The sequence below is a fragment of the Homalodisca vitripennis genome, chromosome 3 (assembly GCF_021130785.1).
Source record: "Homalodisca vitripennis isolate AUS2020 chromosome 3, UT_GWSS_2.1, whole genome shotgun sequence".
Classification (NCBI taxonomy): Eukaryota; Metazoa; Arthropoda; class Insecta; order Hemiptera; family Cicadellidae; genus Homalodisca; species Homalodisca vitripennis.
In genome coordinates, this window is record NC_060209.1 from 90,469,127 (window position 1) to 90,488,748 (window position 19,622).

Consider the following 19,622-nt stretch of genomic DNA (forward strand, 5'->3'; position numbering starts at 1 on the left):
AGTGACCACTTTTTGTAAACTAAATTATTGCAACATGTGATATTTGGTAATATTGTAATATTTCAGTAATGTTTATTGACAATTCAAAGTTGAGTTTTTGAAGTTATAGGCCAAAAAGAATTTCTTACTAAGCACCTATATGGTATCATAAATATTTAAACAAAATTCTATGGACTTTTTAGTTTGTAGGATTTTGGTAGCTATAGTAAGAATTATTTTAAAAGGTAAAAATATACAATACAGTTCTAGTAAATATTTGGATTTTGAGAACTCTATAACACTTTCCATTTAAATCTTGGAGACATGGAGGAAGACCTTTGATACCAAATTGTAAAACCATTTTCATATCCGAAGTAACATTTGCTTTGGTTTAGAAATAAGAGATCTCTGTTCTAGATCAACAAGTGAGTGAGTCAGTTCATGAATCAATCTTTCCAAAATTCTGTTTTACCTTATGAGTATTTACATTATGTTCAAAAACATGTTATAGTATATCATTAATATTTTTGAATGTTTATTATTCTTAGTATACATATGTTCTTAATACCTTTGGAGCTATCACCTTGAAATAATTTCCTAGCGTCACTTCTGATATGAGTTTCATTTGTTTGAAAGTATTTTAATTTGAGACTTCAAGGTTGAATAATACTAAACAGCATGTTCTAAATAAAAACATTCTTCGAAGAAAATCTGTTTTGTGACGTTCTTCCACGAGATGCCGATCATAATTTTTCTATGTATATTTGAATATGTTGCACATGCACAGACTCAAGTTCAGAATAGATCAGATGATTATAATACGTGTATATTTGTTCTATTATAGAACATCACATGATGCAACAACAGTGAAGTACCTGGATAACATCATATGCTGTTTCTCTCTACAGTCAATCTGTTTAGTTGATTCTTAAATCTTACAGACTCACAATGCCTTTTGCCAAATACAACTATATTTCATTCTCACTGACTTTTTTCCAAATTATTTTTTTACAAGACTTAGAAAATATTGAATATTTAATCAGGTAAAGTGCGTATCCCATTGACCTCTGCATCAGATTGTTAAAATTTGTGAAATATATTATTTAGTAACGTTATTTCAAAAAATATTTACTTGATCACAGCTATTTTCATAAATAAGCTTTCTATATTGTAATTGATTGATAAGTATAGTTATGGAACATCTTTTTATATTAAATATGTTAAATTTAGTAAAACTGCAACTATGGAAGGATTAATAATTAATTATTTTATGAAATTAAATCAGTGCCTTAATTTCCTACGAGGCAAGGAGCTTTGCTAACATGTAGAGCTTTTGCATGTGAATCAACTGAAGGCACCCAAATTAATTACATGTTTTGTGGCTCTTTTACTATTTTTTTTTGTACACAACAGAGTTAAATCTTATGTTTAAAAAAATTAAATGTTATATCTCTGTCTGTTTTAAAATGTAAATTATGCAATGTAAAAGGTTACACAGTGTTCTGTGATTATAGTTATGACACCTGGATGTCATACACTTGATAAGGTGCTTGTGATCATTCTTCAGTATTGCTAACCCAGTACTTAATAACATAATGGGTATATAATTCATTTATTCAAATAATTTAAGAATTTCAATAAGGAAAAAGATCTGTTGAGATCTCTCATTAAGACACAAACACAGGAAAGTAAAATGCAGCGGCATACCCAAGGGTGTGCATGGGAAATCAATCACACTCCAAAATCCAATTTATCATAGAAGTATTTGTATCTTGTAAGCATTTTATAAGAGAAAATGACAAGATATTGAATTATAAAATATTTTATCCTTCAAGAACTCTATGTTAGTAATGCTTTCTATTCATTGTTGGGCTTTGCTAACAAAGACTTTGACTATTTGCAACATTTTTTACTTTATTTGTGCTGTAGAAATTTATAAATGAGGGATATTTTTGATCCCTAAAACTTTGTATGTTTTGATCCACCATTTTGAAATGGTTCAATATTGATTTGAAAGAATTACATCAAAATGCTCCTTTTTCACAAGAATATCAAGTGGCATAGTTATGCTAGCCAATATATAGTAATAATTATAATCTACAGCAATAATAATGAATTTGTTTTAATTTTTAAATTTAAAATAAAGAGTTTTTAGTTCTTACTCAAAAAGGTTAGAGATAGACATGCCTGTTGGTACAGTCAGAGCCAGATTGTGGAGTAGCCTTCTCCCACACTAAAGCTCCTGGGAAAGAGGGTTACACCCGAGACATGAAGAAAGGCCTCAGGGCTCAGGCAATCAAAAACGTTTATCTCTCCTTATACTAAAGGATGGACTTGGCTCTTAGATCTAAGCAAAGAGGATCTATACGAATAGTATTTGGTGTGCTAACAGGACATCCGCCTATTTGAGTATGTCTTCCATTCATGCTACAGATTACACTCCTTTACTTCCTGGGTTCACAGTTTAACCAACAAAGCAAAGTCTTCAGACCAGCAGTACAAATAATCGGGTTCAAGTCAACTGTTGGAGGAATCATTGATAAATTTTTACCTCATCACAAGCAGTGCAGCGAGGTTTAAGCTGCTCAGCGTAGTGGCGTTCACAGTACAGCTGGTCGTAGTGCACGCAATAAGTCAGGTCTACCAACAGCTGGTCACAGCAGGAGCAGACGAAGCAGCCAGGGTGCCACAGTTTCTGGTCTCCGAGCTTGGGTGCGAGGATGGCGATGTCATCCGTGTTTATGGCCTCCTTGCATTTGGTACACACCTGCATTACAGGGTCACGTTTAAAATGTTGATACAGAAAATATAGTCAATTGGCTTCTTTCTTAAGATTAATAAATAATGCTGAGCAAAATATGCACAGCATTAACTTTTCGAATGAATATCTTTTGGATTTCCACTCATTCAACTGGATGTGCATTCAGCTTACTTAATTAAGATAGGAGTATGGCCCACAATGTGTTGTGTAACAGGTTTTACTGAGGTAGCTATACAATTTCTAATCTATAACTCATTTAATTCTCATGATGTCCTATGGCCAAGATAGATATACAAATAATTATACAGAAAAGACATTGACACAAAAATTACACTCAGCTAAATTCCATGGTTTCACATGCACTATCATAGAACACATTCATGTCTATGTAGAAACGAAGTTTTGCAAAATTTTATATCTACGCATGAAATATTTCTTAAGATACCTTGCCACACGATAGAGTAAAATGTTTGTTCATTAAATTAAGTTTCATAGCAATAATAAAATAATAAACGTTACGGTGAGCCAGAGAGGATAATACAATACAAGAGTGCTCTGAAATCAAATCATGTCACCGACCTCTAAGTCATCATAAAATTATGTTGGATATGATGGTATAGTTAGGCTACATGTGTTTATATGTCACATTTTTAAATATGTTAGGAATGTATTGAGTTTGTTTACAAATTTATTTATCCTGATATTTACTCGTTGCCATCATGGTTACCTATAAGACCAATGTGAACATTTTCACTAACGCTCAGCCAAATCTCATTGAGTGACAAGCACTATAGTTGGACTCAGTGTTCCTCATATAGAAATGATGCTCCTGTATAATTTCAAATCTATAGGTCAGTTTGTTTTAGAGACATTGTGTGTGGACAGACAGACAGAAGTGACATTTTTCCAGCCCCACGAGTGATGCTGGAAGCTAAAGCTTTTAGCACTTACTTTCTATCTTTTACTATGTATATCTTTACAAAAGTAATAAAAGATGATTCTAGTACATAGTATCCACAAAACAAACTTTTTCAAATCCCAATCTTCAAATAGCTGAATTATAGAACAACATACTATTCCATCGGAAATTTATGTAAGAACTTATATAACATGTTAATGTGTTCATGTTCATCAGTTGGATAGTACAAATTTAATATATACTTTTAATAGCAATACACCAGAGTTATACAGAACACATTTGTTGTAATCTTTATTACATAAATGAATTTATATAAAAGATTTGGCTGTAGCAACAACAAAAACACTCACCTCTACAGAAATTGGAGCATTCACTCTCACAGTAAGAAGACAGACTGACCTTGGGGCTTGTGTTTATTGCTTCTGCTTATCACTATTCTTTTGCTTCTCTTATCATATACTATGCATTTGTTACTGTGAGGTAGTACCGTAATATCATTGCTCTTTAATTAATGACTAATGCTGTTAGTTAAGACACTTTATTTAATAAGTTATGGATCTATAACATTTCGATGTTTGTTTTGTATATTTATTCAGTGTCTATTTTCATTGCGCTACCATTAATACCTATCTCAAAAACGACAAAATTTAAAATGGGGAGGGCTTCACCTAATTCTTAGTGGCAATTAGAAATATTACCGGTAATTTAGAATCACCAGTACTGCTACCATTTTCCAATATGACGGACAACTTAAAAATTTGATTAGGACACACTAAATTATCTTATAGGTTTGGGCGTAAAGTAACATACAAAACAAATTATTCTTTTCAATTTGCCTGTTCAACTTACTTGTTACAGTCTACTGAAGTTTTTAAAAATGACTCTCTTTGACATGTTTAAGAACAGTTGTGTGAGTAATTTAAAACATAATAAAAAAAGGGAAATGACATTATTGTTAAGTGGATTATTAGTATAGTGTACAGGTTCTATAATAAAACCTTATTGTGTTAATAAATTTCCAACATGAGTATAAAATTGTAATACTATGACAATAATGTCCACCATAGCCGACAACAAAAACAGGTTTATATTTTTTAATCATTGAAGTTAAAACACTAAAACTGTACACATCAATAATGTACATAATTATGTACTATTTTATACAAATATCTTATTTTTCGTCATATCAGAGGATGGCCAAAAGGAGTCAGAAGAAAATCTTAAATAAGAGCACAGTACATTAAATGAAAGGTCACAACTAGAACACAATGGCACAGATCTGACCTCTAACGGTTAAATCTGTACAAAATGGCAGCGGTTAAAGTTACAAGCATGACATTGTTGAAAATAGCTTTGTTGTTATTCTTTTAATTAGGTAAATTAATGTTGAGGTTTTAGATTGTAACTAATTAATAGAATGACAATATTTGGCACTGGATATTAATAACAATATAAACTGCCATAGGCGAAACCACCTATTTAAAATTTCCTGTAAACACCTGTAGGATATCTCATATATTGTATTTGTATACATTTTATGTTTTTAAATTTTCTAACATTTAAAATAATAATTATAATTTACTATAAATTAATAGGAAGTTTTCTGCACATTTTCATCTTGTTTGTGATTCTTGTCACATTAAAGTTTGTGATCAAAATGATATTTCATTGATCAGTGGAAATAATTTTCATACAATTGGTATATTTTGGGGACATATTTTGTCTTAAATGGCAATAATAATAATGATACTCAATCTGAAACCCTAGCTTAGAATTATTACATTTAGCCCATTATTTCATCTGGGATCAGTTGATTTTTGCAAGGAAGTAAAATACTATGAGTAATGAGCTGAGATGGTAATCACTCAGCTTTTACTTAATAAAGAAAACATTTAATAAAAATAAACAATATATACATTTATTTGAAACTAGCTGTTTCCAGCTTCTTAGCACGCAATTCTAAAATCAGTCAGTAGTTTACCTAATTAAAGCACTTATGATGTAATATGATGATGCCCTATCATATTTTTCAAACATAAGTAAGCAAACATCAAGTATGTAAATTATTATTTCAGTGTTCATGGTTAAGACTATCAGAGGTTAACGGACTATCTCTTATATCAAATTTTGCATGTATTTCCAATGCCATAGTTGAGTTTTCCATGTTGTCCAGATAAATAAATTATATGTAAACTCGTAGGACTGAGAAATCTACTTCAGCCAAAAAAGTCCACTTCAGGCCATTTAAATCTACTTCCAATCTAATGTATTTATGGTGTCAAAATTTAGTTTGTCCTAATGTGCCGATCAAGAAAATATATACTACATATGAAGGCTACAGAAACCTACGTCTGTCAAAAAGGTTTACTTCTAGCTCTCACATTCTTCTTTCGGTCCAATATATTTTCAGTGTCGTAGTTGAGTGTGTCTTTTGGTACCGATGAAGAAAATATATTTACACACTTAGGACTGAGAAGCCTAAAACATCTACTCCCTATATAAGGGAAAATCATCATTGCTAAGTTCATGCAATATTTCAAAATAACCATTTAAAACAGGTTTGGTTACGGAAGTCTTGTTTTTTCTGACTGTAGTCTGAAAAAGAATGGCTCATGGAGGCATGTTAGTGTTTATTCCTCTTTTATTCCTTGACACTATAAAAACGCCATATCACAATTAATGTTAAGGAAGAAAACCAGTTTTGAGTACCTTATATGTAAACATTCACAGCTTTGGTCATTAAGATGGGTTTTATAGCAGTTTTTCAATATTATAAAAAACTTTAAACGAGGTATTTCCAATGCATTGGAAGTTTTTTCTTCGTCACCAGCACAATCTGGAATAAAAGTTATAGGATAACTTTGTCTTTGTTATATGGGTATACAAATGATCAAGCACTGTGCACTTAATATTTTATAAAATTTGGATGCAAACAAACGTTTCTACCTCTTTGACAAACTACAGCTGAAAAATCAAAGAAAGCTTAAAAGTGGCAACAGTTGTTAAGTATTAGTTAAATTTGGCTTGTAAAACCTAAATATTATCATTATTTTTTCAAATTCTAAATTTTTTTCAATTCTCTTTTTTCATATAAACCTTCCTTAGACTTCCAAAAGTACTGTTGGCAACCACATTAGATCAGTTAATCAGTCTAGAGAAGATATTCAGTTGTTTAAACAAGTGTGTTTACCTTCTCTGAAAAATTCCTGCAATGCCTACCAAATGGTGGATATCACAAGGTTGTTAGCAGCCTCAGTTGATCAGGTGATCAGTCTAGAGAAGATATTCAGTTGTTTAAACAAGTGTGTTTACCTTCTCTGAAAAATTCCTGCAATGCCTACCAAATGGTGGATATCACCAGGTAGTTGGCAGCCTCAGGAGATCAGTCTAGAGAAGGTATTCAGTTGTTTAAACAAGTGTGTATACCTTCTCTGAAAAATTCCTGCAATGTCTACCAAATGGTGGATATCACCAGGTTGTTAGCAGCCTCAGTTGATCAGGTGATCAGTCTAGAGAAGGTATTCAGTTGTTTAACAGCCAATAAAGGCTTGCTTGTTTGTCTGAACTCCAACAAACGCCCACTCACAGCTGAGATAAACACATCCTACTCTCACACCTAAACACCTTTGGTCCAGCAATCTGATTATCTTAGTATACCCTTTACTCAACCTAAGTGCAGTTGATCTTCGTCACAGGTTTTAATACGTAAAGATAATCGAATTCGTAGAAATGTTATTAAATTATTTATAAGGCATACTGTAATCTTTCAAACAATCAAATATACACATGAAACTACACAAAACAAACTCTGATCAGTCGATTTATAGAATAACATGTTTTCTGATGAAGGTATAAGAAATTTTGTTTACATTCTGAAAAACTTTAATACTACGAGTATATTATGAAATTTTAGTAGATTACTTAAAATTTTATATTCACACTGAGATTGTTGTTTGATTTAGGATGTTAGAGTTTAAAAGTAAAGTACATAGTAATAAATTTGTGTAATCAAAATTTAGAGGTGGTTTTGTACGAATGCGTTACCTCTTAATATTAAAAAAAATAACATTATGTACCTTAGAAATATAAAAATAATTTTATAATTCTGAAAATGTCAATCTTTAATTTCATTATTTATACTATACTACATTCCGTTAATTTATCCACTATGTGCAATGCTCTGAAGAACAAAAAATCTTTCAGTTTTCTAATGAATGATTTGTCATTGAGTGTAATTGCATATGTTCTGAGAGTTTAAGTCTATAGTACTAAATAGTGTAATGATTTTGAACTAAAGCAAAGATTTGTATTATCTGCATGTTGTATTAAATTCCTAAACGTTAAAAAAGAATTGCAATTATTTACATACATAACAAATAATATAGGACTAAGAAACAATCCGTGAGGAATGTCATATTCTAATTAAGTGGTAAGCGATAATTTTCCAGGAAATTTTACTTGTTCTATTCTATTGGCTAGGCATGATCCTAACCACTTTTGTGGCATTCAATCCCTATACATATCTTTGAAGAAGAATAAAAAAATACAAACAGTTAAAGGCTTAATTGAGATTACATGGTTTTAATCACTGACTAATTGACTAATTTAGTTCTAGTATAAAGATTATTCTAGTTCACCTACTATTCTAGTACCTACTTAAGAACTCAATCAAAATAAAGTGATCAAATATAGCCTACTTATAATGGTCTACACTATGATTTATAAACATTAATTTAAGTTTGATAAATTCAATTTTATTTCCTCAATTTATTTAGTCTTGGAAAAACTTTATACAGAGTATCAAAAGACCTGACAGAATATAGCAAAAGAATGCATGGACGGACGGATTGCCTTTTTATCTGTCTACCTGTATTCAATGGAAAAAACATTGCTTTATACAAAAATTATGGATGTTTACATAAAAACTTATTACGAAATTCTTTTTACATCCTCTACACATTTACACCATCTATTATACTTTACCGAGGTAGCAGTGACTTCCTTAGCATAGGCGATATCAAGAGCGATCTCATTGCGAGCGTTGACAAAGTCCTCATAGCTCGAGTAGTGAGCTGGCTCCACATGCTTGCAATAAGTGAGAGCCAAGTCCTGCTTGGGCAGCTGTATCACCAACTGCTTGTCTCGGTACTTCTCTCCTGCGGTTCCTAACTTGGGAACCTTGGCTGCTGGTACATTCCGGAAATACTGCTCTATCTGTAACAGTATAGTCTTAGTGAGCTGGTGTCACAAGCTTGCAGTATGTGTGAACATGGTTTCTAGCTTGGTCTGCTGTGACACTAAGTACTCATCTTAGTTTTTATCTCAGCTTTGTCTTCAGACTCAATAATACCTATATTTTTTCAGGAAACCCTATAATGTTTTAACAGCACATAACCGAATTGTAGCACTAAGTTATAACATTTTAATTGGTATTGACGTAATTTTAAAATACATTTTCTAAACTTAGTTAAAATGAATATTTTTATTTTAAGTATTTCATATTAAATGTTAAACCACCTGTACAAATTAATACAAATCTTGAATTTCATAAACAAGTCGTTAAAGAAATATATTTCATGATTCATTTTAATATGTATATATAAGTACTTGTGTGAGACACAGTTTTATATCCAATGCTGAAAAAAAATCTAGCTTTATATAACACTTTGTATATGTACTAAAAGGAAATCAACAGCAAAAAGTAACAGTTTGGCTCATAACTATATTAAGTATTAGGAAAGATTTGGCACCAAGAAGAAAGTAGAGAACTTTGTGCCAAATTATGTGAATAATTGGTACATTATACACCACACATTTGGCCAGTCAACATCTAGTAATGAATACGAGTTGAGTACCAAAATAAAAAAATAACCCATTCTCCTGTCACCAGATCTGACAAATATTGCTTCCCCTTCCCATACATCATATATAACCAGTAGAAGTACACCACACAAGCTCTGCTGTGGGTGCATGTAAACTTTCAAGTCTATAGCTCCTTGCTTATTATTCTCGAGATGTTCTACAGACAGATATAGAGACAATTATACAAAAAAAGAAATGGATACAAAAATACCACCACATAAATAATTTTTATCTATATAAAAATGAAGTTTCATGCAAAATTTTAAGTCTACAGATTAAATCTTTCTCAAGATACATTGCCACATGAATACATTCATTTTCATTACATTAGGTTTCATATCAGTATTAAAATAGTTAAAGTTCCGGTGAGCTACAGAGGATACTGTAACCCAAGATTGCACTAAAATCAAGTCTTGTTGCCAAATTTTAAAAATGACCGAATTTTTAATGATGTATTTTTTTCTTTTTACTTTATGAATCAAAATGGTGTGGTATGTTAAATCTCATATGATTGTACTCAGTTTGTTTAGAAATGTATTTATTCTCTTGAGTGATAAGCTTCCCTAACACATAGCCAATTAGTAATAATCACAGCTAAAAAATATATATTAATTCTTGAATTAAAAACTTTAGCAGAAAAATTACTAAAGTATTAATGTAAATTGTTGTCTTCTCAACCACTGTAGCAATTATTAATACACTGCACTGGTATAGATTTTGCAAATACTTGGGAAACAATTATAAATAATTGCATTTGCTCAGCTATGAAAAAACACAGTAAGCTTATAAGCATTTGAGAAAGGTTAGATTTTTCCCACACAATTTAAATTTTAATGTAGGAGTTTTTAATTGTTTTACTCTCCATTGAAATACTGCTATGATCAACATTGTTCAGAAGAAATTTCTCCCAATATTTAGTAGTTATTATGATGCAGTGGTTTACTTACATCTATGTTATTGTCAAATGTAACTTGTATTTTCAAAATTAGTGGCACAAATGTTGAAATAAATTAAAAATTCAATATGGTTTTATATACATAGCCTACATAAACTTTTAAATGTGTGGTAGAATTTAATTTTTAAACGTTAACATGAAACATTGAAACATTTTTCTGCAGGTCTGCTGTGTGTTATTGTAGTAAGGAAATGAAAAATACCACAACATGATTTTTACATCACAGAATGCAAAATATTTTGTCTTTCAAGTTATTATTAATAAACTTGAAACACATGTACTCAATGTGGTTAGCTTTCATATCTGTTCAATATAACGTCAGGGTAGCCATGGTAAATATTTTTCTAACATAACAATCTGAAATTATGAAGTAATATCATTTCATGTACCTATTGATTTAGTTTACAGCAGAAATGAAAATGAAACAGAACCTCTGCATGAGTCACATATGGGACTAAGCACACACCAAAGCCATAAATGTCACTACAGCCACAATAATTACTTAACAAACACCAAAATAACTCTGGCAAAGTAAATTATGGAAGACTGAAACTCCAGCCAACACAAACTGTGCATTGTTGGTGATGTCACCGCCTTCTCGGTATTGGCTAGAACATGATTGTTATTATTTCACAGAACATAAATTAGTTCCTACCAAATATATTTCGTGATTCTACTCGTAAGAGGTTTTCGAATGAAACAGGGTTTTCCGGACATTTGCCATTGTTCAGTGATTAAATACAATCAAATAAACTACGTTTCGAGATCTTCAATCTGATTTCTTCAGGTAAATGACTAAACTAATCCATGACTACAATTTAGGTCAAAATAAACAAAACGTATCAGAGGAAATAACTTCAAAGATAGACTACAGATTTCCTGTGTAATTTCTTAGAAAAAAATTGAATTAGAGGATAAGTTGTTCACTATTTGTAAACAAGCTCCTGCATAACGTAAGAATGACCTTTACGTTTACAACATATTTCGTGCATTTGTGGTTTTAAAACCCTTAAATAAAACATACTTTTTTTCCCAATTGATAGATTTTTCATTGATTACTTCTACCCAAGCTTGAGATGGGGATGAAAGCTCCTAAGTTATTTCCGAGACCTAGCATACAGATACATCCGTTTGGTGGAGGCCCCTGCGCGCAAGTCAACCCCGGGTGTCAAATTAACAATTAATGTCCAAGTTAATAAAGTACACTTACAATTATTCACTACGAATGTTATTCTTTAAATTACAAACACAATGATAATATTATAGATATACGTAGACATAAATTAGATGTTACTCATTGCCTACTTGGTCTCACTTGCGTTTAAGTTTAGGTTTTTATATTGGTGTTGAAACCTGATTCGGAGGAATTTAGAGAGGACCGCTACTTATATAAGATTTGGAAAAGTAAAAGTGCAAGTTAGTCCACACAAATACTAAAATGAGATGTAGGTACTTACATAAGCCTTATTACGTAACTCTCTAGAGAGAGAGAGATGTAATTAGCCTATAATATATTTCAATAACATTGTTAGAAACAACTTATTTCAATCGGAAATGCGTTCCATATTTCTAAACACTCTGAATATTTATTGCTAAGAGGACGATCTTTATCTCCACTGTTGTAGAAATATGTCATGGTGGATCTGTTAGCCCATTCTTCAAAACTCACTTCAATACTGAATGTATACAACAGTCATACTCCTGTCATGCTACTGCTTGAGACGTTATGATCCTGTGTCTCCCTTTAGGGGTACCGCCATCTTGTATCCAAAGGAAGTCTTGTGCAGGATAATGACGTTATGTTTGATCCAAAAGGTCCTTTGCTACTAGGGAACTTAAGTACCGAAGAAAGGTTGCTGATCGTAGCATCCGTCAAAACGGAAAGCTCTAACTTTCTACGGCCCCAAACCATACAACGACCTCCCCGAAAGTATGCTTAAGCCGTTATTGTCCATATTTTAGACAAAAGGTAAGAGTTTTTGTATTATCTTAAAAAATAAACATAATATTTAATGGACATATTAACGAAGTATTTGAAAAATATTTATGTGACAAAGGGCTGTGATTAGGTTTAAGTGTTTTTATTACCGTTATTGTACAGTAGAGTATTTATCACTGTTATTATTTAGTGTAGTTAGACCTGGCAGTATTATGACCAATGTCGATCTGATAAATAGTTAGTAACTCGCAATGCGATTGGACAATGTGTTTGTGAGTTCTCAGCACGTCAAGTGTAGTAGGTCTGCAAGGTCTACCCTTGAATGAAATCTGTTCCGCGTAGGAGACCGACAGCAGGGTGACATCAGTGTTGACGTAGATCTGAGATTTGTGACCCGTCAAACTGCGGTAATAATATTTACTGCTGTTCCACTTTATCCTAGATGACCACGCTATTACAAATAGCTTTTGTCCAAGCAGAATTTATGGTCCGCATGATCTTTTGATGTCATGGGCAGTCTAGCTCTACAGTAAACATATGGACTCCCAAGATAAATATCCTTTCCGGGAAAGGTAGAATTGAGAAGCCTGTAAATCCAAACCTTGCGTAATTTCATTCTATTTTTTGTGCAACCCGACTTTTAATATCTTTATTTCGTTCTTGTGATATTGGTACTTTAATCATGGCTAATAACATTTCAAAAAATATCTGAGTTTGACAAAGACTGAAAAATTCCCTAAAGCATTGAAATAAATGTTATTAAAATGTTTAAAGTTACTTTTATTAGACATACTTCTACAGTTTGTAACTTCAAAATACTCTCAACATGTATGGCAGAGTGTGTGGACAGGATATACTACTGTTAAGAAGTCGGTTGATTTGAACATTTACTTAACTAAAGGTACGGTGATACAAATTTGTAATTATTATTATTCAAGTAGTCACTTGGCATAATGTGCTGACTATAACTTTTATGTTTTAATGTTACTGAACAATTAAATATAAAACAAGCGGAATGTGGCACCGTACTCAGAGAAAAATATAGATGAAAAATTCGACTGAAATCGTGTATCACAATAGCCTACCACCTTTAAATTAAACAATAACTAATTCCAATATGGTGGATCCAAGATGGAGGCCAAAAATATTAACTTAACCAAAATGAAGTGCTTGATACTCAACAATGATCGGCGGTAGTTCGAAGTCGGCATCAGAAGAAATATAGAAAAAGTAGGGGGGGGGGGAAGCCATCCAAAATTCAACCTATATACGTGGTATATTTTAATTAAAATTCGAAAGCCTGCCAAACGTTTAATTTAATTCGCTGCATTGTGAAATCACCAAGATAAATCTTAGCACAAATGTAGCTGCTAAGTTTAATGGACATTGCTACAATAATTTCCTCTTCATCGTACCAGGTTTGGTTGAAGCCAGTTAAGAGTTACGACATTTATCAAGTTACACATAATATACAGAAATATGTGATTTATTGCATACTATATGTCTCAAAACTCCATAGAACCGCTGTCCTAAACCTCTATGAGTCAAAAAACGCTTATAAGTATAATTATCTTCGTGTATGACAAAGAATTACAAAACAGTAAGTTTTCTTCCTTGAGGATTAATAGTCAAGACTATTCATTAAAAAAAATTAAACTCCCTCCATCTTGAAATCTTGAGAGGTATCAGAATATTATGAGACCTTAGGTTATTTTTAGAGAGCTTAAGGATTCTAAAATATACATTTGATCTATATAATTGTGCAATGACCGAGACAAAAAATAAGCACAGAATTTAACGGCCACTATCATACAATATCTTAAAAAATGTTTCACAAACATTACTCTAATTAAAATTCTGGATATTGTCTGATTCAAGAGCTCATATAAGTTAGATAATGTTATCTATAATTTGGTAAATGTTTATGAATTCTGTAACAGAATGAGAAAAGATCAGTTTTCTCCATCCGATTTCCACTGTTATCATCAAAAGGTGCGAGAAAAAGCCATTATGGATTTTGTAACTGTGTAACTAGGTAGTCTCAGTGGTTCTTGGCTGAATGTACAGCTGTTAACATCCCTAAAGTATATGTAGAATTCTAAAGACACTTTTGAGTGGTAGACCTGCTTTGGTAGAGTTTTGTCAGGGACGACCAAAATTTTATTTCAAAAAGGTTCATGTACAAGATGTATAAATACTTACATTATAATTTTCTCTCACAACTATCCAGTAGTTAAAGAGAAACAAGGCTGCAGTATTCCAATGTCATTTAAACATAATGTGACCCTATCATTTACTGAATACACAAGCAAAGTCATTTCCACTGTACACGTGTATATTAACAGTTTTTTTTCAAATTCCTCAAGTCTTCAAAAGATTTTGGAAGTGTCTAAGGATACAGTCAGAAAGACAATTTCCTGTTGTTTGGTTACTAAGAACAGTTTATCAGCTTCTGGGTATAAATATTCACTCCCCTCCCCTAACGGGCTAGAGACAGTCTACAATTACCAGGAGTAAAGGGATACAAATGATCATTGTTTGAGTGAATGATTTAAGTCTTCCTTCACGTCACTAATATACAGAGCCAGACGGATTTATTGTGGTACATAAGTTCCCATTACCCTAAATATATAGATTTATAGAGCCACAATGAAATAAAATAAACTAAAATTAAAATGTTACTTAATATGTTACACATCAGTTCGAAGGACATGAACAAAGAATTAGTAAATGGAATGCAGAATGCAGGTACTCCAAGGCATCGGGTTGAAATCAAAACATGTTGGATAGAAGCCAAAGTGTATTACCATCTCTGACATTTGCTCGCTTCGCTCGTCTGTCAATACATAAATGTCAGCTGATTATTGTTCAGGGCTGAGCCTCGCGGCTCGGGTGTCTGCCATCGCTTTCAGTGACGTTGATAAGTGCAGCGTTCATGGCTCGTATCTTATTACAACGCCGACTATACAATTTGCGTTATTTACGTTTGGCATAAATGCGCTATCTACTGTAATCAAATAGTTTCTGGCCATGCGACAGAAAACATAGTCAAACCATAGTGGTTTTGGATACTACACTGCAGCTGTCACCACTACGTACAGAGTAAGTGGAAAAAATTAATTGAATTACGAATTTATAACATGGAAAGTGGTAACGATAATAAGAACTCCTCAATAAAATAAAATTTGTTTCAAAATGTAAACAAACTTACTTGTCCTTAACAATACACCATTACATCTTAAACATTTGCCAGACAAAACATTGTTTTCAATACTACGAGGGAAGAATTTCAAAATTGCACCTAAGAGAAATAGTTTGCGTAAAAAGTTTTTGTAATAATTGAACGCTTATTTCAAACAATTTATCATCGAATAGTAGATGTTCTACGCGGAAACCAAATTCATTTCTTATGATGGATGATTTTCACGATTAAAATGCTTTATTTGGCAGCAACTAAAATGTATCTGCTTGTGTTAATGACCCGTATTAACAGAATTAATAACTAATATATGTCATGTTGGGTGTTTAGAAAGTCTGTGCAGACCTACTTTCCAATTATAAGACGAAAAGTCCAATATTAAAAATAAAACTACTAAGGTAAGGTACTTTCACGGCATTTTTGAAGGTGTTGGCAAAACATTAGCCTTACAATAAAATATCGATTAATAACTGAATTATTAAATGGAATTACGTTAATTCCCCTTATTATCTCATTGGGATTATTCATAGCAGGTAAAATTAAATTTGTAAACCACTGTCATGCCCACGCTTTGACTTAAGCGGACAAAGATATGGTATTTCATTTTTTGAAACGGGGAATATGTCCCTATATTCTTGTTTTTAATATTGTATATTAAAGGTACAGTATCTTTGGATAATACGTGCCAAACTTTAAAACGTGTTTAAATGGTTTACTACCAACAGAACCAAGCAGCCTATGTTAAATAAGCCGTATTGGTCACTGTTTGGCCAACGGTTGTTGATTTCTTAAGCCTCAGTCAATCACGTTAAAGCTCCGCACCCTTTAATTCACCCGTATAGGCAAACATGTATTATGGGCAATTTCGGTACATCATCTACTGACTAAAGATGGCTCTGCACAATGAGGCCGAAATATTTCAAGAATTTAAGTATGTTAATAATGTTTCGACGAGGTGTAAGCCGGAAAACGTAATAGTCGTTACACCGGAAGAACTAAGGAAACTGATCGTGGTATTGTTCCCGTAAGATTACTGCCACGCGATGGACAGGGGAAGTTTCCAACACAGTGAGACAATACATATAAATATGACACACGTTTGTTTCAAGTTTAGCCATTTCTAGTGATTTTGGCACACATTTCCCAAACTCTCTACACCTTTAATATGTAATATTAAAACGAAAAGAAATTGAAAACATCCATTGTCTCCATTGATAAAATATTATATCCTCATTCTCAAAATACAATTCTGGATACGTCACTGACTTCCTAAATCAATTTTCACCTAGTCTGAAGAGCCTCCGTGAGACAATAAGGAAAATTCACTATATCGTTCAAAGTAAATTACATGACCAGAAAGAAACCAATGATGGAATTTATAAAAACTAAGTGTTTTAATCTTAAGAGAACGGCAGGATAAGCAAACTCATAAAATGAGAGAGTGACCATAAACCTTCCATAATCTTCTAATATGATGCGGCATAACTGTGGCAAAGTAAGCAGAGGGGGGATAGAGAACGTCTGGCCTGTCTTCAACATATTGGAGCACAGCATCATACTTTCTTGTATCAGTGCCTTTTTTTGAAGTAAACATCATCATTCGTTGGTGTAATATTTATTTAATAGTGTTAAATGTGACTAATCATAAAAGAAACTCTCCTTTAATTGTCGATTACCGGTAAAAAGTTTAGTATTATCTATCCTGTTCCCATTTTCTAATCTGGAAGCTAAGGGGCAGTATAGTTCAGTAACGTATTGATGGGACAAGATCAATTGAAGTCCTTCGCGCTGCTGAGAAATCATAGCAAAACCTACAAATAGGCAGTATTTACGAGCAGCAACTACCACAATAACATTTCACAATTTTATAATCGTGTATGTTTAGTTTTAAACCTTAAGCTACAACTGAAGTTGCTAATTTATGAATGTTGGGTTTGCCTTTATTGTACCATCTGAAAGTAGATACGCGGACCCGCGTGTTGCCTCCTTCAGTTTTCAATCAATTATTCGATTTACAAAAAAACTTTTAGTCGATAAAAAAATGAAATCTCTACATTAAGTTTGTTACATGCGGTATTTTCTAAAAGAAGAGAATTACATAACCTACACTCTTGGCACTTTTAATTGTTCTGGAACCTTTTTATTATTGCAAAGGATGAGTTATTTAAACTCCAATCCAAAACTCTTGTCTTTCATAACAAAACAGTTTTGACCAGCAGAATCTCATTACTGATCAATCTCCGATTACCTTATTAAATCTTAATAAGTCGACATCTAAGTAATTGCCTTACAAGTGAGTACTGTTTATACAAGGTGTTTACAAAACTTCCGAAATCCTTATTGTTAAGAGGTCTACATTGGACTTTTATCTTACGAACTTGAGTCCTGGAGCATATCTTTATGAGCAACAACAAGTTTCCAAAGATAGTTAAGAATATTTATTGCTACTTTAACCAAAATACAATTGAAACATTACATTTTTTGCGGGTGGGTATATTTAGTGTCTACTAGATAGGAACACTGGATGACATAGAATAACGAAGTATGACAATGTCGAAGTGTCAATGTACTATCACTTGCGGGGAACTATCTCCATATTTCCCGGACGGATGTGGTAATTCACCTCTCCGAGAGAGGGCTACAAACTACAAATTCAATTTCTTCAAGGACGGTTTGGTCTGGTCAAAAAATCTCCACATTTATTGAGATTATTATTATTATTACAAGTAAATAATAATATTACATATATTAAAATTAAGACTTAAGCTGTCTCTCCTCACAGTTATAAGAAACAAAAAAATACAAATAGATAGAGATGTGTTATGACTCAAATATAGTTCTGCACATACTAAATGAAAGAAAATCAGAAGGTGGTAGGTTAGTAAAAAAAAAACCACCAGGTGGTGGTGGTTCGTTAGAAAAAGTTAATATTTCATACGGACGTTGTAACCGTGTAGCTCTAAAAGATAGAAATTGGCGACACTTGTTAATACAAAGATGCATTATTTCCATTATGAACCCTGTAATACACTTCCATTATGCGGGTTCAGAGAGACCGGTAAGAAGCATACCTTGTAGGACGGCAGACCCGGCGGTACCCAGGCATAACCCTCGCTGTAGCTGCGGTCCCGGGAGTTCTGCTTGTCAGGCTCAGTGTTCGCCTTGAACCCCAGCCTCTCCTTCACGTTGACCCACTCCACGTGGTACACCTCGTGCTCCTCTCGCGGACACTTGCACCCCGAACATGTCTTTCTGTAACACACCACAACAAGGTTCACACTCACATCTATACTTCAAGTCGTAGGAATACATTTCAATGAAAGCAAATGCAGTTACAAAGGTGACCTGAAAATTAACAAACTGCAAAAAGTAAAGTAAGTCTTATTTTTAAAGGCGAAGTTAAGGCTAAGTTAGCCCTCTCTTACACGTAACCTGAGAACCAACGGCTTAAAAATGATTTCCGAACCATTATTACCAACAGGCGAGCAGGCGAGCAACACCTTCCCGCGGTATAGCATTAAAACATGTCCGTATATTAGTTTAAAATGAAAAAATGTTAACCACTTCAAAATTGATCGAGCCTCCGATATGAACTCAATTATAAAGATAATTAAGGATATAAAATTTTAGATGTTATATTAGTTATATTGTTATACAACACAACAGCATATTTTAAAATTTTTTAGCTTATTGTGGTTTGAAAATTCAAATTTAAGAAGTTTAAGATAATTTAAACTGTATCAACCTTAAGAAAAAAAATATATATATATATATATATATATACTTTTTCGGATTACGGTGGTTTTTGGTACTAGGCTATAATTGGAGAAAATAAAAATATCTTTCAGAAATTTCATCACACGGGTAATTATAAAAGAAATGCAATTAATTCATAGAAATCAACCTAATTGAACTCTCTACTTGTTCAACAGATTTGTTTTATTTGTTAATAAGACCCATTCCCACACCAATTTGTAAAAGGAGGCAAATACGTCAATAGAGGAGAAA

At 32.6% G+C, this 19,622-nt stretch overlaps 1 protein-coding gene across 3 annotated transcripts in view; it reads right to left on the reverse strand.

Annotated features, from left to right (window-relative positions):
- Nucleotides 1–19,622, reverse strand: part of LOC124357168 (four and a half LIM domains protein 2) — a 492,077-nt gene that overhangs the window by 213,374 nt on the left and 259,081 nt on the right. For all 3 annotated transcript variants that reach the window (XM_046808680.1, XM_046808678.1, XM_046808679.1), the window contains 3 exons: nt 18,686–18,866; nt 8,643–8,873; nt 2,531–2,746 (listed from right to left, as the gene is read on the reverse strand). In XM_046808680.1, the coding sequence (XP_046664636.1) occupies nt 2,531–2,746; nt 8,643–8,873; nt 18,686–18,866 (628 nt within the window). The remainder of the gene's footprint in view (nt 1–2,530; nt 2,747–8,642; nt 8,874–18,685; nt 18,867–19,622) is intronic.